Below are 18,379 nucleotides of genomic sequence, written 5' to 3' on the forward strand. Positions count from 1 at the left end.
TAGTTTTCATTCTATAGGGTTTATATTATAATGAGAGTTGTTATTCAAAAGGTTAAGCAAGCGTCTGTGGTCGTCGATGATAAGATCATCTCATCGTAAGTATTTGCCAATAGTAAACATAAGTTTTTAATGAATTGAGATTAACCAAGAAAGAATTAATAAAGGTCTAATGATTCTTGTCGGGATTTCAACCAAAGATACATTGGAAGATGTAACTAGGTTAACAAAGAAGTTGTTAGGCCTTCGAATTTTTGAAGATATTTCTAATCCACCACTGACTGATTCCGTACAAAAGTGGAATGGGAAACCTTGGGCGAAAAGTCTACTTGATGATCCATCATTGTCCGTTTTATCAGTATCCCAATTTACACTCTACGGTACCATTAAAAAAGGAACGAAACCGGATTTCCATAAAGCAGCTAAAGGTATGGATGCCAGAAGCTTATATGATGAGCTTTTAAACCAGTTGAGGATTGGATTAGGTAGCGAAGAAAGAGTAAAAGATGGGGAATTTGGAGCTATGATGGATGTTTCCTTAACAAACGATGGACCAGTTACGATTATTTGGGACACGCAGGATTCAACCTTATAATACCTGAAATGTTTCGGGTAAGACATTTAATCACTTTAGACAATTTAGATGCATGTGTGTATTATAGGAAAATAGATGTCACAATCAGTGACACCCGAATACCAATTATTAGATTTCTACAGCATACGTAATTTTAGTTCCAAATATCCTAATTACAATATTTGCAAAATTAGGTCTCTCTTATATCTAAAATATATAATCTATCTAAACCAATAGAAAAATGCAAAATCAAGCATTAAATAAAAAATAATTAACAACAAAAAAGTATCAGAATTAAATATTAGATGGCATTACTTACACATGAAAACACTGATCCGTAGGCATCAGCTTGATAGGAAAGAATGATACTCTGAACTGTAGCGTATAGTCCAGGTCCTAGAATATAAATACCAACACCAATGAGGAATATATTTATAATTACTTCTATCTTTCCAACGATGGTTGCTCTTTGAAAGATTTTGACCACTGACAACTTAGATTCACCTAGCTTAGAATAATGTAAACGCTTCAACTTAAAGAATGCAACACCCCAGAAAACGAATCCGAACCAACAATCAAAAAGCGAGCACATCAAGGAAAGCAAATCGGAGAAAAAAGGAATAACTTCAGCAATAATGAAGGCAATGACCCAAAGCACGAAATTCAAACCTATCCACGTACTCCATCCGACAACAGTATGGTTATTTCTGTGAGCAGAATCTTTATTGAAAATCTTGAGGAACAAAAATTGCGACGAAACGTTACCGTACAAGGCACCCAAAAAGAGAATAGTGGGTAAAGCGAATGAAAAGGCAATTTTTTTATAGTTACCAGACAATCCTCCAAAAGCTGGTGCAACCATGTAAGCATCACCCACGTAGACATAAACGATAGCCCCACAAAGAGCAAATGTTATAAGTTCGCACAATGTAACAATGTACAATGCTTTTTTGAAATCCTTTGGTCTTTTCATTTGACTGATAAAAGATGGGTACGTGATTTGTCCAACAAACGTATACACAATGTTCAAAAACGCAGACATAGCCAGAACATAAGTGGTGCCTTTAGCTGGGAAAAGTCTCCAAACGACAGGTTCATGTAATTCATCGTAACCGCTAGGATGGTCCTGAATACCAGCAAAAATCATCGAAAGAATAACGGCAATAAACATAGTAATCGCACTAAAATATGCAACACTTGATAATGACGAAAACGTTCTTGGTAATGAGATCAAAAAACATATTATCATAGAAACAACTGCGAAGACAATCGAACAGATTGTTGTATTGTCACTAACAGTATTAAAGTACTTTGCACCCGTCAAGACGTGCAACGCTTGAATTAAAGTATTATTAAGCAAAAACATCAATGCAGTGATATACCACACTGTCTTAGAACCAAAAAAAAGATGTTGCCCTATATCACAAACATTGGTGACATGCGGGTATGCTGCAACATAATCGGTGATGATCAAACCGGTGTATAAAACGGTAAGCGATACAAATGCCGTTAAGATTAATCCCGGTACTAATCCTAACACCGAATACGACCATGGAAACGACATGATAGCCAAACAAATATACTCTGAGAATAACAACCCAGCAGTCTTTTGCCACGAGCAATTCCTGTAGTTGATTTGATGCTGAGACTCTTCCAAGATTTGTGCCTCAATGAACTCATCGTTGGCCAACTCTATGTCTTTCTCCGACATCTTCTCCTTAGCGAGATCTTGCTGCGATGCACTCATCTTGTCAAACTCTTTATCAAAAGGGCCTCCGTACACCCCTTGCGAGTCGCTAGAATTCAGGTAATAACGACCATCTGAATTAGAAATGGATCCCATTGTACTAGTAGCTTACCAATTGGTATCTAACCAGCTAAATATACCACAAATGGAATATAAATTATCAATGCAGCACTGCTAGAAAAAGCGAAAGTACTGTAAATGAGTGAAATAGTTTGTATGAACTAATTAGTATAATTCAAATTTCTCAACTTATTTCATAAACCTTTATCACTATATCTCCTAATTGTATCACAATTCTACAATTAAAATAGTATAAAATGGTCTAAATTGGTCTAAAATGCTTCGAAATTTCTTGACACTAGATTAAATTTCCGCAATTAACGTTTTTCATCGATCGTACTTCTTCACAAGCATATATATGGACATATTTATCAAAGGAGATGATCAAAAGATTTTTCATCGCAGCCAAAAGGGCTTCAAACACAATACGCAGGATTCAGAAATTTCGATATAAAAAGAACTGTGGCCATTATTATATAGCAATTAAGGCCACAATTATCCCATATCGTGCATAAGGCATGCAAAAATAGTAGCCATAACCCTACTTTTACAGAATGACGTTATAGACACATGTCTTGCGAAATGAAGGCGGACATGACATAAGACATCTCAATAGTTTATTTTGTTCTGTTTTACGGCGAAATGAATAAAATACAATCATCTGGGTTAGGATAAAAACAAGATAAGCGTAAGCTAAGCGAATTGTAGTCGTGAGCTCGTAGTTGTCAATGATAATGCCACGGCATATATGGTGTGCGTTGTAATAGTACTTGTGTCACAAAGTCCTTGGGGTGCATTTTTCAACGTATTAACGGAATTCGGTCCTAGTTATTCTGGGCATTGATTTGGAATGGTAAATTGGTGGGGATTGATTGGTGTTCAAGGCAGCCGCGTTAGGTACGGTTTACCGTTGGGCACCGGAACATTTTCAGATCAAATTTCGGGATTAACATCCTATAATCAACGCTAGCAATATAATTGCGAGTGCGGTTATGATCCACCCATACTTAAGATTGTCGAGATGGAATCTATCTATGGGATCAAACTCAAAAGATGTGAAAAAGGTGTTCGTTGAAGATGTGGTACTGGTGAACCACGTCGGACGTATACGGTTTAATAAACTGTAGTTTATGCATCTTTGAAGCAATAAATTTGCTATGATTATTGTGAGCGACACAAGAACAGAATATTTGATTATATTCGACTGTTGGTTGGTCAACAGTTTGGAAGTGTTCATGATTCTGTTATAGAAGTGCATGATATTGATTACGGGTTGTAGATTCCGGGTTGTAGATAGTCAGGCAGACTATACGTGTAGTTTACGAGGGTGGCGGTACGAACGTAATTTGGACGGAAATATTCGTGGGATTTGGTATTTCACCTTTATGCGTGCCAGGAAATTAATGAACAAGACTCGGGATTGAGTAGCAGATGAAGGTATGCTTAGAGCCTTGACAACTGTTTGTTATATGGTGCTCTAGGAGTAATTATTTCGAAATACAGTACTAGTAGTAACACTGTCCGTAGAATAAGTGGGATTAAATAAATTGACCGATGATAATCGTCGATCAGCTCGAGTCACCGAATGCACAATCACGAATATATATTTTATGTTCATCGCTAAATAAACATTCTATGACCGATAAGGGCATTAGATAATTAGCATATCATTCTTTATAAATTCAAGCAAGAGTCTCCAACGCCTTCTTAAAGTGACGTATAGGAATATCGTTAGAACTAAGTAGCTAACCATTATCATTCCGCTTAGCATACTAGCAATCACCATCCGAACCATACTGTACACTATATCTAACCCACAGCATATAAGCTTTACTACCAACCATATATTACTATCAAGTACTTCATTATCTGCCGTGTTGATTGCACTTATGAACGGAGGATTAAACATTTCAGGGTGAACTATAATCAATATTGGATTCCAAACATTAATTAAATCCTGTCGTATATTCCTTGCAATCTGTAATAAGATCGTATTTGAATACATATCGTTGCTATATAGATTGATCTTTCACATATATTGGTTTCTGGTGTTATCCTTGTTGAAATGAATAAAAGATCATATCAGTCCGATAATACTGACAAACGGCGCCGAGTCGATATTTCACTACTAAATTTGCCTACCGATATTCTAGTTATTTGCTTTCAACAATTATCATCAACTGATATAACAAATCTCTCGTGTGTGAGTAAGCAATATCGAGAGGAGTTAATTCATTTTGTTTTCAATAAAATTAAATGTACTTGGTACGATTTGATAAAACTAGATCCACTTTCTGTCATTAACGGACTCAATCGATTTATATCGCAAGTACGCATCGTGGATAGTTATTCCTACGGTGAATGGCAAATTGATATTTTCCCCGTTTTGCATACTTATTTCCCCAATTTATCTCGTCTCCTCGTCAATTCATCAAGTTCTTCGAATTGGTTAAAATATCGGAAAAGCAATGCTATTACCGGACTAACATTATATTATGAGGCAGGCCACCACGAATCAGAAATCGCTACTAATCTTCTCTCTAGTGCCAATAATCCTAAGCGAATCAGTCATAAATTAGTGTCTACCAACGCAAAGCTTTTTAATTTATTCCATCTAGATAATATGCCTAACTTGACAACTTTGACTCTCAATAATTACCATTTCAATTGGGAGAATGATGCAAGCTCACATCTAACTCATTTAAGTAAACTATCCCTTATTGATTGTACGTGGGAATACCCGTTTGATTTAAGTCAGTTTAATATAAATAATTCCTTGACTCAGTTGCTCATCCAGTATACAAATAATAACTCATTCATATTACTGGAACGATTCACTAAATTCCTAGAAAATCCAACAAATTTTCAGCGGACTGCTATACAAGAATTATCGATTTTGTTCACCAAGTTTGATACTTCGTGGCTTAAACCTTTATCAACCAAGCAATTAGCTAGGTTCATTGGAGATAATTTCCCTAATTTGATATACCTAAGACTCTCCGGATGGCTCTTGAATTTGAAAAACTTTAATTCTTACATGAGTTTACTCGAGGATAATAATTTGAAAGTACTAGACCTTTGTATTACTGATTCCTCATCGTCGACCGATCGTGACAATTTAATTCACAACATTCTTCAGCAATCAAGAACGCATTTTCCTTGGATGAAGTTAGCTTTACGAACTTCACTCTATCACAGTTCACCCCACTGATTTTCTCCTGGGATCCTACAAATATCCCATCAGACTCTATCGTATGGGACTCTATCGTATGGCTGTTTTGCATCTTTTTGTAGTTTTATCCTGTATATAAATTGGAATATATTTCACTTCAACGGATTAGACTAACAGACATTCCTCTTTACCATTGATCATGGTAAAATTATTTGAAGCATTGTATTTTGCATTAGGTGTATTGCCATTCTTGGTTAGTGCAAACACTGAAACGTACTTGCTACAAGTCCCCCATTATTTTAATATCCCGTCCCATCCCAATGTAATAAATCCTCACGACTTGCACCATCGATCTGTCCATAACTTGAACAAGACCCATTCTGTCTTGTTAGATTTTCCCATCAAAAATACTCCACCATCGTCCAATATCTCCAATACCATATCATTGGTCTATAATCCATTAGTGCATCCAGCAAAAAAGCTCTTGGTTAGGTTAAATAACTACCATGACGAAACCTTTAAATCAGACGATTTGCTTTACGTAAAGTTATGCTGGCCTGCCACAACCCCCATTAACTTCCGCTTTGATCATAGCTTCCATAGATTGTCTGATTTTCTTTTTGAACATACTGAAGACACCTTCGATATATACCTTGAAGTTGAAATTTCGAGCGACATACATACCTACAGTACTAAGTACAATGATTCCATTGAAGAAATTCAATTCCAACTTTATATTACAAAAATGCCTAGTAAATGGATTCCCATACCATTGGAGTTGTATTCTTACATAGTCTACGTGGTCGATCTTTGTATCTTACTAGTAAGCATAGTTCCATGGATCTTCGGTATACTATTTACGTAGACTAGGCAAAAAGTACAATATCGGTCACGTGCCGTGATATCTCCTTAAAAACGGGTCAGTTAGAATCTAATGGTATCATCCATATAGTATTTATTGTAATCTAAGTAATTGAACGTAGCAATAATATTTAAATATGTCAATGCATGAAGATGATCCCTTGGGACCACCTAAGAATACACAAGGTTTGGATTTGTCTAAATTATCCCCACAAGAATTAAGAATTTACAAAATGTACGGGAAATTGCCCACGACTCAGCAAATATTGACATCCAAATTTCACGATAAGAAATACTTTGATAGTGGAGACTATGCCATGCAAAAGCAGATGGGGTCTTCGAATAAGGGTATTCCAGGCGGAATACCTATGAAACACCCAAATGCGGAGAAAGTGAAAGAAATCTATAATAGAAACTCGATAAGTGGCAGTAACGCGGGTATTTTGTATAACGGTAAGCTGAGTTTGCTTAATGAATCGACACCTAATAGCGCAGGAATAGAGGAGGAAGAAGGCGAGGTATCAAAATGAATAATAATGGACAATTTGGTGAACGACAAACGTCCGATTGAGCCATTGATTATCGAAGCGAAACGCTGATTTAGTCCTAGTAGCAAATTGAGATTAATGTGCTAATTGTATTTAATTTCGCTTCGAAATTAGTCTTGTTGAATAAGTCGAAATTGTCTTGTTAAATAAGTTTTAAACTTTCTTGCATTACTTATGCTTGCTGAGAGTTCCAATCGTACACCATTTCGTTCAATCGTTTCGAATAATGGTTTCGGTTGTATGCTATTACCAGAAATACGTATTTAATTATGATTTTTGTTATTATTTGACTTTTTTTCATACGTAGTCAAATATGGGTATAATTTAACCATACTATATAGTCTAATTTATTCAATATACTCCAAGTAAAAAAATTCGAAGATCGGTATTTGTATTTCTCCTGTACATTGAATAACAAATCATATGTTAATACTGCTTCACAAGTTAGTGTGATATGATCAAAGATGGTAAAATTAGTAACTATCAGTTCAACAAACATATTGATGAGTTCAATGAACTCTTATTGCGAAATTTGAGGTTAATTCCATCGTACTCGAAATCAGGAGGATCAGATGCAAATCTTGATATAATCAATAATTATAAAAAGGAATTGAATTCGAACACTAAGAATCTGAAGAAGACTTACATATTAACAAGGATATGTCTTTCTGGATCTTATTTACCTAATTGTTTGCTTATTGACTTTACGTTATCATACGACGATTTTTATATGGTTCCTGTATTATATTTCCGTGCATTTAAAGATAATAGTAAGTCTACTAGTGGAAACATAGATGAGACTAGAGTCACTCCTATAGTTTCTACAGAAGAGCTTGTTTCGAACTATTATTCAGTTTTAGGGTTAAGTAGTGACCTGAATTTGGGCCCTACCGTAACTTTGGATTCACATCACTTAATAACTGATAGTAGTGTCTGGTTTTACGTGCATCCTTGTGAAACGCTACATAGATTAAGAGAGTTCATGGAAGCTGACAATTGTTTATTACCTTGTGACAGTGAACAACTCCAAGTTGTAAAATACCTAAGCATTTGGTATGCAACTTATAGTCTTGGTGGAATATTTCCATCCATCAGTTTAAGACCCACTTCGCAACCGTAATAATGAACCTTTGTGTTATTAATATAAATAACTAAAACATATTAAATAAACTAAATAATCTGTATGATGAATAATGTAGATGAAGAAAAAGATGCAGCCAACTAAGGTAAGAATTATGAATATCTATTGTTGAGGTTTAGCTTCAGTGAACATACGACATGGGTAATTATCGGTAAACATACCGTGTTGAGGCTCTTGTAAAATGGTCCAGTGAAACTTTTTCAAAGATGGAGCAACAATTGGTTCACCTTCCTTACCCAATAATTCACCCTTAAGAACAGACGGAGAAACTGAGCTTAAAGTCGACGCCAAACTGACTTCTTGAGATGGATCAATAAACACAGATAATTCTTTAGTACCTTTATCCCCGACGGAAATTCTTGGGTTCTCTGCCGATCCTAATTGCAATAATCCCGAAACCTTGGTTTGGTTGAACCCGTGTACTTGAGGATAGTTTCTTCTGAAATCCCTCTTATAAAATGGGTTTCCCTTGATGTCACCAGCTGGAAACGTTACAGGGTTACCGTAGTTCTTTCCATCTTCAATACGATCACCTGGAGGTGACTTTCTATAGAGTGAAACGATTGGATTACCAGAAGATCTGTTTGGGACCAAAGCCAACGCTTTTCTTAATTTTTCCCAGATACCGGTCGAGCCAGTTGTGTATTTCTTCCAGATTGGAACAGGACCTCCTGACATTTCTTATTATTTGAATGTTGTATTGATAACTTCGTATTATACTTAGTACCGTTTTGAATTATTCGCTAGGTTGATTATTGGATGAAATTTATTTAAAGTTACACAAAACTGTTTTTCTATTAACCAATCAATTTGGTTCCAACAATAATGCACCAGTTTATATAGGTAGTGCTAGGATAGCGTAGATCTACACCCTTACATCGCGTTACAGGATATGCTGGAGTTTAAGGAACTGTATTCTAGAAAAGTACGCATTTAGGTTTGAAATGTATTATATAAAGTATATAGGGCAAATATTTGCCTCTAAGCAGCATAAATAATTAAGTATGTGTTGACGAAATAGTATAACGTAATTTACAATTAATGTCCAAATAACCCTCTTCCAAGTTTACCAAAAATGATCAAACCGCAAAAGAAAAAGCTTCCAACGTATAACCAAATTGCTATGAAATCGTCGTCTTTGCCCAACTGAAGGAATTGATTTGCGTATTGGAGTACCAAGTCATAATTTTGCAAGTAAACGGATAAGCACGCTAATGTGGCGATCAATAAACTAGACAAAAACCCGCTTATGGTACCATCTAACAATAACCACAATCCAGGGTTCAACAACGACCAGATCATCAGCACTTGCAATGACGAGCTCCATTCAATCTTACGAACAGCATACGAAATACCCAAGAATGTAACCAATGCTCTCACTAAGTCATTGAATAGGTGGGCGTCCTTAGACCCGCTTGCATTTGGATCAGAAGACAATAATCTCTTCGTCATGGACGTTGGGAGGACGCAATCCATCATTGGGTGTATGAGGCCCATAACTAATCCTTGGATTGACAATGCGAGGAAATTGTCTATCCAGCTAATTGAATATGTGTTTGTCTTTCCAAAACTCGAGAATGGCTTTAATTTGTGAACAAAGTTTGTCAAAAACATATTGGTGATGAACAACGGTTCGTATGTCAATTTGCTAACCTGAATGTGGTTATTGTGGATATGCTTGGTAGTTTCATTGTATAAGTATGCAGCCCCCGCTAATATCACTACTTTAACAAATGTTTTAATCCACCTAACTAAAAGGGGCACTTCCGTTTTTCTGGAACTCTTCTGGCCACTCGACACAGAAGATTCACCTTTGCTTGTTTGCTGATTTATGTATAATTTTGAATTTTCGATATATTCATCAACATCTTCGCTTTCCTTGTTTAAATTGAGTACGGAGTTATCATTGTAGATCCCGTATAAAGAAGGTTTTGTCAAATTAACAACTGAGTCTGTTTTCTCCATCACGTTCGGGGTAGATGTTCCTGAATTAGAAACAGAATTTAACATATTCTTGAGACTTGAATTGGAAAATACTCTATTTTTAAAAGAATTGGGAGTTGGGGCCGGAGCTGGAGTTGACATTTTCTATAGGATTATATTATAAGGTATTATGTAAAGTAAAGTATGTTAGAAGTGTTCACTAATTTCCTATCTATTGACGATTTTTATCCGCATTAATGTCACGCGCCATTTTTATCGACTCATACTACAACTATACTACTAATCACTGAGATAATATGCCGAATCGTTCATTGCTTGCTAAATAAATCTTCAAAGTCAATTGATTTAACGGTCTTCTTCATCAATTCTCGTTGTTCAGCTTTTTTAGCAGTTTTCTTAGCATTCTTGGCGGTCTTACTAGAGTCCTTTGAGGAATCCTTTTTTTTTTCACTCTTTCTTCTCTTCGATTCCATCTTAGCCTGCTCAGATGTATTCTTATTAGACTTGTTTGTAGGTTCTGTGATGTTCTCCGACTTTGCTATTTGGGTGTAATTCTGTTCTGAATCACCTATCAAAAAGCTATCTTTTTTCACATGCATTGTTTCTTGGACCAGTTTATCCCCTACAGATCTTACATCAATGTTTTCTAGCGATACTTCTTCATTTAATGAGGGCAGGGGATTTGAAATACGGATCTTATCACCCTTCTTTAATATTTGATCAAAATCCAAATCTGCTACTAGTTTCCTTCTTGGATATTTATCGCTGTTTCCCTCGTAGATGAAGGTTCTTCCATATGATGGGGAGGACGAATACTGTACTGGTTCATCTATTTCAGTTTCAGTTTCAGTTTCTTGTGCATTATTGACTGTAAACCCACGTTGAGTGTCCTCGTCAAGTGGTGGTAGTAGGCTCGGGGCTTGCATTTGGGAGGTTACAATATTCTTATTTACACCATTTTCAGCTTGCCGTATGTTATCTGTGTCTGCTAGTGGAGAATCAGTTGTGGTTGTTGGTTGCATAATTGAAGACGTACTTTCTTGCGAAATTTCCTTTTCGCATCCCTCTATTACAATAATTTCATCATCCCCGATCAATTTTCCTTCGTATTCTTCATTCGTTAGATCTATTACTTCTTTAAATTCGGCATCGTTTTTGTCCAATAAGCTTTTCTTATTCGATGTTTGGTGCAATTTCAAGTTACTCTCTTCTTGTTCGCCATTTTCTTCTTCGTCCACAATAACAATATCTAAATCATCATTAGCAGGCTCAATATCCTTTGTATCAACTTCTGCCGTAGGACACCACTTTGAGTCTTTGAGCCGTCTTTCTGTGGCTTCCAAGATCAACTTCCGAAGTGCTGCAGGGTCACTAGGCATCTTAGCTTTATTCATTCGATTACTTGCAGCTGAAGTACCTAGCTTTCTGGACTCCGATTTAAACTTATGAGCACTAAGAGCCGCTATTCTCTTCTCTCTCACGGATATGTACCCTCCTCTAGGGTTATACGCGCCTCCTAGTGTCTGTTCTTCGCATACATAATTCGATTTGGCCAAGGTTCCGTATTGAATATTTTCAAAATCTTTCTTAAGTCCATCCAAAAATTTATAGAATTTGGCATCATGAGGACCATATAAATTGTGTGTCAACTCATGCAACATGGTGCCTATTATATCGCCTAACGGATAGAACAGCTTATCATTCGAATGGTAACGTAGCCGTATCAAAATCTTCTGTCCCCTATTAACATTAAGTCCCAACAAATTAGGGTTTTTAGGATACATCTCACATAGTGTTCCGACCTTAAAATTATTCATGTGCAATATTGGAGCTACCAGCTTGGCTACTTGATGTAATAAAGAATTCGCATAATCTTGGTCTGAAAACCTCTTTAAAGACCCGATTTTCGATATATTTGCAGTTGGAGATGGCTTATCAACAGCCTTGGTTTGTTTCTTATTAGTCCGTCCCTGAAGAACCATATCATACCTCTTTTAAAGTTTGGTATCTTGTTTGAAAAGTAAATAGATTAAGTATTATATATTTTGAATTTTGAACCTGCAATCGATAAAATAATTTGCACTTTATTGTTATCGGCCTTTTGTTTTCTTTTTGCACCTAAGTACTGCAAGAATAACGTTATTCAAAGATTTCATTGATTGAATACTAGATGGTTCATGCTGGTTATCTGAATGCTTCATCGCTACTTGTTTTCTATGATTTATGACAAGGTATGTTTTAAATACTGATTTTCCTTAATTTTTTCATTCTTTCATTTTTTATGCAAAATATATTATAATTAAATAACTATATCTTTAATTCACGAACATACTGAACATAAGAAACATAAAAACACACAGTATTTGCTTGTAATTATTGTATTTACATCAATATTAAATTATTTACTAGTTATTCTCATATAAAAAGTCATTAAATGTGTACTTAGGTCCTCCTATTTGATTGCATGTGCCTCGTAATTAAGACGATCCAAGAATCGAATCATAAACGAACCAGGCCCAGTTACATCTTGACCAACTTCAGAACCGCATTTATTATAAAACTCGACAGCTCCAACAACAGCTTCAAATATATTGAAAGTTGTTCCAGAATTTCCATCAGCATTGGCTGCAACAAATGCTGCAATGGTACTACCTAACGAGCAACCGGTACCGGTTATTGAACTCATCACTTCATGTCCACCTTTGATTTGGGTATGCTTTATATCATCAACATTATTTGGGGAAGAAGCATCATGAATATTTTGAGAGTCCTTAGAAACACATATGCCATCAAATACAAAGTTCTTAGCACCAGTAATGACGACAATTGCTCTGAAATCCTGTGCCACCTCTTTACCAATTCTTAATATATCAGATTCATTAAACTCAGCAACTGAATCTACCCCACGCATTAATAAGTCATTTTTACCGGTCTCCGAAACTTGATACTTACTAGTGAGCTTCCAAATTGCCAGGATTTCACCAACATTACCCTTAATTACAGAAAATTGCCCGGCATTAAGTAATTCCTTGCAGCATTCAAGTCTTGGAGATGAGGCACCAGCAGCTACTGGATCAAATATTATATGCTTTCCATGCTTATTATAAACAGAGATTGCATGTTTGAAAACGTCCATCTGACTAGTCGACGGCGTCCCTAAATTCAATACTAATGCAAGATTAGGAATCAGCGACGTGAACTCTTCAAATTCATCAGGAAGCTCAGACATAATTGGCGATGCACCGATCGACAAAGTCACATTGGCACTAAAATTTTTGACAACATTATTAGTAATGTGGTGGATTAAGGGTTTTGATCTCACTACTGCTTTGATCTTAACATCAGTTGTTTGACATAAGGATTCATTGGTCAAGTCCTTCACCCATGGAACTGAGGACTTGATAACATTTTCAAGTTTGATAGTAGATTCTGCTGCATTTTTGCTTGCCATAATACACGAAACAACTGCTACACCATCTAGTGATTGCCCTGGAATCGCCGACTGATACAATACTTTTGATGCATTGCTTTCATTAATGCCTCCAATGGCTACGCTGCTAATATAGTTGTTTACTTGTGCTGCATTATGTGCCTTCAAAACCTGAAGCATCTTCCTAACACCTATTGTACCGGTTCCTTGTGGAACCAGCACATTTGTTTTAGTATTAGTTTTATAAACTGTACCCAAACCAACGTAATCGGCAAGCCCTTCTTTGCAAACAGCTTCCACTTCACTCGGGAAAGAACAACTAACACCAACAATCTTATTAGGTCCTACCAATTTTCTAACAATTGATGCAGGCATATCATCTTGTCCCACATGAACACCTTCAGCATCAATTGCCAAAGCAACATCAACCCTGTCATTAATGATTAGCGGTATGCCTCTTTTTAAAGTCAACTCATGTACCTGAGATGCTCGTTCGATGAAATCAAGTGTCAGCAACGTTTTTTCACGCAACTGAACCATTGTAGCTCCATTATTAATAGAATGCTCGACTTGCTTCAAGAAAGTGGAACCTTCTGGAATCATAGTCGAGTCAGTCACCAAGTACAAAGTATAATCAACATGAGAAGTCATCACTTATGTGTTATATGGATGTACTAAAATCATCTCTCTTCATTTACATAAATAGGCGTATTTAAGTATGTAGCTTATACGCGCAGATGAAGATATATAAGCGCATAGACAACTATTCAGTTACAAGAATTAAATAGGGTCTGATATATTAAATGCAATAAAATCATGTTATGTAAATATATATATATATATATATATATTCGTATACGTGAATAGATATTACAGCTTCCTCTATACATAGATATAATTTAATGCAAGGTTTCAGAAACCGAGTCTATTGGAACATAACTTAAGTTTATAGATAGCTGATAATATACTTATCATACTCTTGTAGGGTTTGAATTATTCATTCAATTTAGGAAAACTATGAGGCGTTGGGTAATGAGAATTGATTGCTTTGCTTATCTCTGCCGGCAGAGGTCCTATTGAATAAAAATCCATATAATGCAATTATTGTACTGTTACCACGTACAATTGAGTTGGATCAGTCCATATTTGCTTCATCATCAGTAACTCCGATAATGTCATCTTCATTCTCGAAGTTTGATATAATACTATTAAGGTTTGCTTTACCAGAACCACTCTTTAGCACACTCATTAGATCTCGGTTTCTCTTGATGGAGTATTCTTCACATTTTTTAATAGTACCACTAACATGAATGCATCTCACTATCACGTCTTCGTCTCCTAATTTATTCATTAAGGCTAGAGCAGCAACTACTATTTGGAAACTCAGTCTACCACATCTAATGATACCTGTAGATGTTTTATTACTGAAATACTTGATTGCAAACTGCATACCAGCAGTTCCTGCTCCAAAGTCACCATAATGATCTTGTATAACAGTTCGTATGGCTTGCGTTAATGTCTTTTGGCTGATATTCGATGGAGATGTTCTATGCAACGTGAGAAGTGTATTTTGACGTGATTTACTAAAATTAACGAAATCCTCTAAATTTTCTTGGGAACCGCCGGTATCTGATGACGGTGGATATAATATATCAAACAATATATATCTTTGCTTTAACCTAACCATACTTTTTTTTGTCAATCAGTTGTATATGAATTGAAGTAATGTTTTATAATTCAGTAAATAAATTTCCGCGATGACAATTTTCAGTCGAACGCTGAAATCGATATTAACTATATAACTAAATATTTTTCAGTAATTTCTCTGGCCAACATTGAATTGCCATTGATATTGTAAATTAGAGATAAATTATACGCTGCTTCTACCAGAAGATCGTACTCGCTATATTTTTTTAATTTGTCATGATATTTCAACACTTTTTCATAATGGTGTATAGCTGCAGATGTTAAACCTATCATATGAAATAACCTACCAAAATTGTACTCTATTTCTTGTAACTCAAATGGAGATGCATCTTTTTCCCTGTGCGATTTGTATTCCAAAATGTAACTTATACCTTGAAGCAACTGTATATGTCTGTTATTACTTAATCTCTGCATTGATCTATGCACATGCGCTAAACCAAGAACGATGCAAATCATGGGGTCTTGTTTGTATTCTTTATAGGCTCTGTTTAGGTAAACAATTGAAGAAACATAACTCCTACTTCCTCCTAACAAATTGGCGTAAACGTACAATAATTCTGGATGTTCACGACTAAGCTTAACGTTTTTGAGATCAGCTGTTATAGTCGCCATTCCAGTGATTTTCTTCCCACTGAGAATGGAATCATAAGCTTTCAATTGCCGCAAAAAGAATTTTTGATGGTTATAATTAGCAAATGTTTCCCACGCTTCGACTCCGGATGCAAAACAGCACATGAAAAGCTTGTAGATAAATGGAGAAAATTGATTCGCAGACAAAAAGTATCGAATATACGTCATAATGACTGTTCCTATCTCTTCTTGCTTGATACCAAATATTAAATGCACCATATTCAATATGGTCTCCTTGTTCTTATCTTGCACAAATACATTTACGTCTTTTGCAACTTCAATTATATGGGTTGCATACTCCGTGTTATTATCGAACCTAGACAATAATATAGCGTATTGAACAAAGATCCCAAACCATATATCATAACTAAGGCCCCTATATTCAGTTGTCGAAGTGAGAAACAGTCTGGTATGAGTATCATCATCATTAGCTATACCTTCATATAGATTGTAGACTCTGGCTAGCTTTTCATCTATGCGCATTTGCTTTTTACGCCTGTACAACACAATACCTTTAAATTCTCTATTTTTATCTCTTGGGAAAAAAATCCTAACATTCATAAACATCTCAACCAACTGAGAAGCTAGTTGCATCCATGCTGTCACTGCAACCTTTTCGTTCTTAGTAATTGCATCTTCTAAACGCTCCATACGATGATATTTCTCCATAACCTTTCTTTTTGCATTGTTTTCAAGTTCTAATCTTTCTTCTTCGCTTAATTTGGAATTTTTAGTTGATTTTATTAGTTGTTTGTTTTTAATTAATGATAAGTTATCTTCTTCAACAACCTCATTATCCAAATCGTTAGGAATACTATCAGCTTTTCCAGCTCCACTTTTTTCGGTTGCAATTGTTACTTCTTCTAACAATTTAACTGACTTTTCGCTTTCACCAAGATGGTAAAATGTTTCTGCTAGAGCCAATTTGAAATCTAAATTATCAGGATCTCCATACAAAAGAGAACTGTATGCTTGTTGGGCTTGTATATAATCGCCGACTTCTAGGAAACACTTAGCTAGCAACGAGACTAACTCAGGACTTTCGTTTTGCTCATCATTGAGGGAGGCACGAGTCAAGAATGTTAAAGCTTCCTCATGAAACCCATGTGCCTCCAATGATTTACCAGCTTCAAAATACAAATCCGCAATATCTTCAGTTTCTTCCAATAAATATTCAAAATGACGCATCGTTTCTTCTTTTTGCTCCAAACCTAACCTTAGACTTCCTAGCTTGAAACGTATATCGATAGGTAAATTATAAAACTTTTCTTTAGATCTTGCTTGCTGAGAAGGAGATAAACCCTTAATCACTGCGAATCTTCTTTTATCAAATTCTGAATCGTCATCCACTTCATCCCACCATTTTTCATCTGTTCGATTTTGTATCCATCTTGCTACTAGCTTTATAACTTTGATACCTATCTTCCATGAATGCTGCTGTAAGTACAATTCACATAAAATATTTAATTCTGCCCACCCGAATCTAGGAACACTTTGTTTAGGCTGACCAGTCGGACTAATATTCAGATCCAATATTCTCATGTACAAGTTAATAGCATCGTTGATTCTTTTCTGTTCAACATAAACACTAGCTAGATTCTTGATAATACTAGTATCAGCAGGGTACACTTGATGGACTTTTTGGAAGCCTTCCAATGCCCGTCCATATTGCTTTTTCTCCTTATATAAAAATGCCCGTTCGAGAATAAACTTAGCATTTTTCGTATTGTCAGATGCAATCGCTCTACCATAACAATATATTGCTTGATCAATGTGACCTAATTCGCTACTCAATTCAGCAACATTTCCCCAGAATTGACTGTCCCATGGGTGAATATTCGCAGCTAATAACCATGCATTACAACATTTATGCAATCTTCCTTGTTGTTTATAAATTTCACCTAACGTTTTATAAGCACTGAAATTCTTAGGGTCTTTCTTGATAACTTCTAGATACAAGTTTAATGCTACTTGGAAATCATTTCGAACAAAGGCTTCATTTGCCTGAGATAAATTTATGCGAACCTCTGGATCCAATTCACGGTTTGTACTTCTCATCATTTTACGTTTCCAATATGACTTTGACGCGGACGCCTTCTTCTTATTTTTAGGTTTAAAGTTACCAGCACTTCTAAGAGCATCTCGTAAGTCGTAGTCATCATCCAAATCATCATCTTGCAGCCCATTGTCATCATCAGACGAAGTTAGAAGAAGTTGTTCATCATTCTCATAAGCGTTATCATCATCTTTTTCCGATCCCTCTAAATCTTCAATAAAGTCTTCTTGTTCATCAGAAGAGAAAGTTAAACTGATATCATCATCATCATCATTATTACTTCTTGATGTTAACCCAACGGTATCCCCAAAGCTTCCGCCTTCAGGATTCTCAAATACATTAGAAGACATCCTTCTAGGTGTTAATTTCCGTTCTATCAATATCAATTGAATTGACTAAGTAAATACTCTAGTATTATTTGTTTTGATTTCATCAAAACCACGCAGTTTTGGTTTTCATCTTTTGGCGCACTTAAATTTATTTGATTTGATGTACTTAGCCAGGATCAAATT

The 18,379-nt window shown here is 35.7% G+C and overlaps 14 protein-coding genes across 14 annotated transcripts; 6 read left to right on the forward strand and 8 right to left on the reverse strand. All coding sequences in view use genetic code 12, as the record gives it.

Moving 5' to 3' along the window:
- Positions 1 to 30: 30 nt before the first annotated feature.
- DEHA2G00924g (DEHA2G00924p) lies at positions 31 to 592 on the forward strand (the record flags this gene model as incomplete). Its single annotated transcript, XM_461574.2, has 2 exons — positions 31 to 95; positions 154 to 592. The coding sequence occupies 2 exons, from the start codon at positions 31 to 33 to the stop codon at positions 590 to 592; spliced, it is 504 nt and encodes a 167-aa protein (XP_461574.2).
- A 280-nt stretch (positions 593 to 872) lies between these two features.
- DEHA2G00946g (DEHA2G00946p) lies at positions 873 to 2,414 on the reverse strand (the record flags this gene model as incomplete). Its single annotated transcript, XM_461575.2, has 1 exon — positions 873 to 2,414. The coding sequence occupies one exon, from the start codon at positions 2,412 to 2,414 to the stop codon at positions 873 to 875; it is 1,542 nt and encodes a 513-aa protein (XP_461575.2).
- Positions 2,415 to 3,370: 956 nt separating this feature from the next.
- DEHA2G00968g (DEHA2G00968p) lies at positions 3,371 to 3,505 on the forward strand (the record flags this gene model as incomplete). Its single annotated transcript, XM_461576.1, has 1 exon — positions 3,371 to 3,505. The coding sequence occupies one exon, from the start codon at positions 3,371 to 3,373 to the stop codon at positions 3,503 to 3,505; it is 135 nt and encodes a 44-aa protein (XP_461576.2).
- A 524-nt stretch (positions 3,506 to 4,029) lies between these two features.
- Positions 4,030 to 4,383, reverse strand: DEHA2G00990g (DEHA2G00990p; the record flags this gene model as incomplete). The annotated part of the gene is made up of 1 exon (XM_461577.1): positions 4,030 to 4,383. The coding sequence occupies one exon, from the start codon at positions 4,381 to 4,383 to the stop codon at positions 4,030 to 4,032; it is 354 nt and encodes a 117-aa protein (XP_461577.1).
- A 60-nt stretch (positions 4,384 to 4,443) lies between these two features.
- Positions 4,444 to 5,589, forward strand: DEHA2G01012g (DEHA2G01012p; the record flags this gene model as incomplete). Its single annotated transcript, XM_002770505.1, has 1 exon — positions 4,444 to 5,589. The coding sequence occupies one exon, from the start codon at positions 4,444 to 4,446 to the stop codon at positions 5,587 to 5,589; it is 1,146 nt and encodes a 381-aa protein (XP_002770551.1).
- A 160-nt stretch (positions 5,590 to 5,749) lies between these two features.
- DEHA2G01034g (DEHA2G01034p) lies at positions 5,750 to 6,415 on the forward strand (the record flags this gene model as incomplete). The annotated part of the gene is made up of 1 exon (XM_002770506.1): positions 5,750 to 6,415. One exon carries the CDS (start codon positions 5,750 to 5,752, stop codon positions 6,413 to 6,415), a length of 666 nt encoding a protein of 221 aa, XP_002770552.1.
- Positions 6,416 to 6,548: 133 nt separating this feature from the next.
- Positions 6,549 to 6,941, forward strand: DEHA2G01056g (DEHA2G01056p; the record flags this gene model as incomplete). The annotated part of the gene is made up of 1 exon (XM_461580.1): positions 6,549 to 6,941. The coding sequence occupies one exon, from the start codon at positions 6,549 to 6,551 to the stop codon at positions 6,939 to 6,941; it is 393 nt and encodes a 130-aa protein (XP_461580.2).
- A 472-nt stretch (positions 6,942 to 7,413) lies between these two features.
- DEHA2G01078g (DEHA2G01078p) lies at positions 7,414 to 8,079 on the forward strand (the record flags this gene model as incomplete). The annotated part of the gene is made up of 1 exon (XM_461581.1): positions 7,414 to 8,079. The coding sequence occupies one exon, from the start codon at positions 7,414 to 7,416 to the stop codon at positions 8,077 to 8,079; it is 666 nt and encodes a 221-aa protein (XP_461581.2).
- A 123-nt stretch (positions 8,080 to 8,202) lies between these two features.
- Positions 8,203 to 8,778, reverse strand: DEHA2G01100g (DEHA2G01100p; the record flags this gene model as incomplete). The annotated part of the gene is made up of 1 exon (XM_461582.1): positions 8,203 to 8,778. The coding sequence occupies one exon, from the start codon at positions 8,776 to 8,778 to the stop codon at positions 8,203 to 8,205; it is 576 nt and encodes a 191-aa protein (XP_461582.1).
- Positions 8,779 to 9,138: 360 nt separating this feature from the next.
- On the reverse strand, positions 9,139 to 10,110 carry DEHA2G01122g (DEHA2G01122p; the record flags this gene model as incomplete). Its single annotated transcript, XM_461583.1, has 1 exon — positions 9,139 to 10,110. The coding sequence occupies one exon, from the start codon at positions 10,108 to 10,110 to the stop codon at positions 9,139 to 9,141; it is 972 nt and encodes a 323-aa protein (XP_461583.2).
- A 242-nt stretch (positions 10,111 to 10,352) lies between these two features.
- On the reverse strand, positions 10,353 to 12,026 carry DEHA2G01144g (DEHA2G01144p; the record flags this gene model as incomplete). The annotated part of the gene is made up of 1 exon (XM_002770507.1): positions 10,353 to 12,026. One exon carries the CDS (start codon positions 12,024 to 12,026, stop codon positions 10,353 to 10,355), a length of 1,674 nt encoding a protein of 557 aa, XP_002770553.1.
- A 470-nt stretch (positions 12,027 to 12,496) lies between these two features.
- On the reverse strand, positions 12,497 to 14,125 carry DEHA2G01166g (DEHA2G01166p; the record flags this gene model as incomplete). The annotated part of the gene is made up of 1 exon (XM_002770508.1): positions 12,497 to 14,125. The coding sequence occupies one exon, from the start codon at positions 14,123 to 14,125 to the stop codon at positions 12,497 to 12,499; it is 1,629 nt and encodes a 542-aa protein (XP_002770554.1).
- A 484-nt stretch (positions 14,126 to 14,609) lies between these two features.
- Positions 14,610 to 15,161, reverse strand: DEHA2G01188g (DEHA2G01188p; the record flags this gene model as incomplete). The annotated part of the gene is made up of 1 exon (XM_461589.1): positions 14,610 to 15,161. The coding sequence occupies one exon, from the start codon at positions 15,159 to 15,161 to the stop codon at positions 14,610 to 14,612; it is 552 nt and encodes a 183-aa protein (XP_461589.2).
- Positions 15,162 to 15,268: 107 nt separating this feature from the next.
- On the reverse strand, positions 15,269 to 18,217 carry DEHA2G01210g (DEHA2G01210p; the record flags this gene model as incomplete). Its single annotated transcript, XM_461590.1, has 1 exon — positions 15,269 to 18,217. The coding sequence occupies one exon, from the start codon at positions 18,215 to 18,217 to the stop codon at positions 15,269 to 15,271; it is 2,949 nt and encodes a 982-aa protein (XP_461590.2).
- Between the last annotated feature and the right edge of the window lie 162 nt (positions 18,218 to 18,379).

The sequence above is a fragment of the Debaryomyces hansenii genome, assembly GCF_000006445.2.
Source record: "Debaryomyces hansenii CBS767 chromosome G complete sequence".
Lineage (NCBI taxonomy): Eukaryota > Fungi > Ascomycota > Pichiomycetes > Serinales > Debaryomycetaceae > Debaryomyces > Debaryomyces hansenii.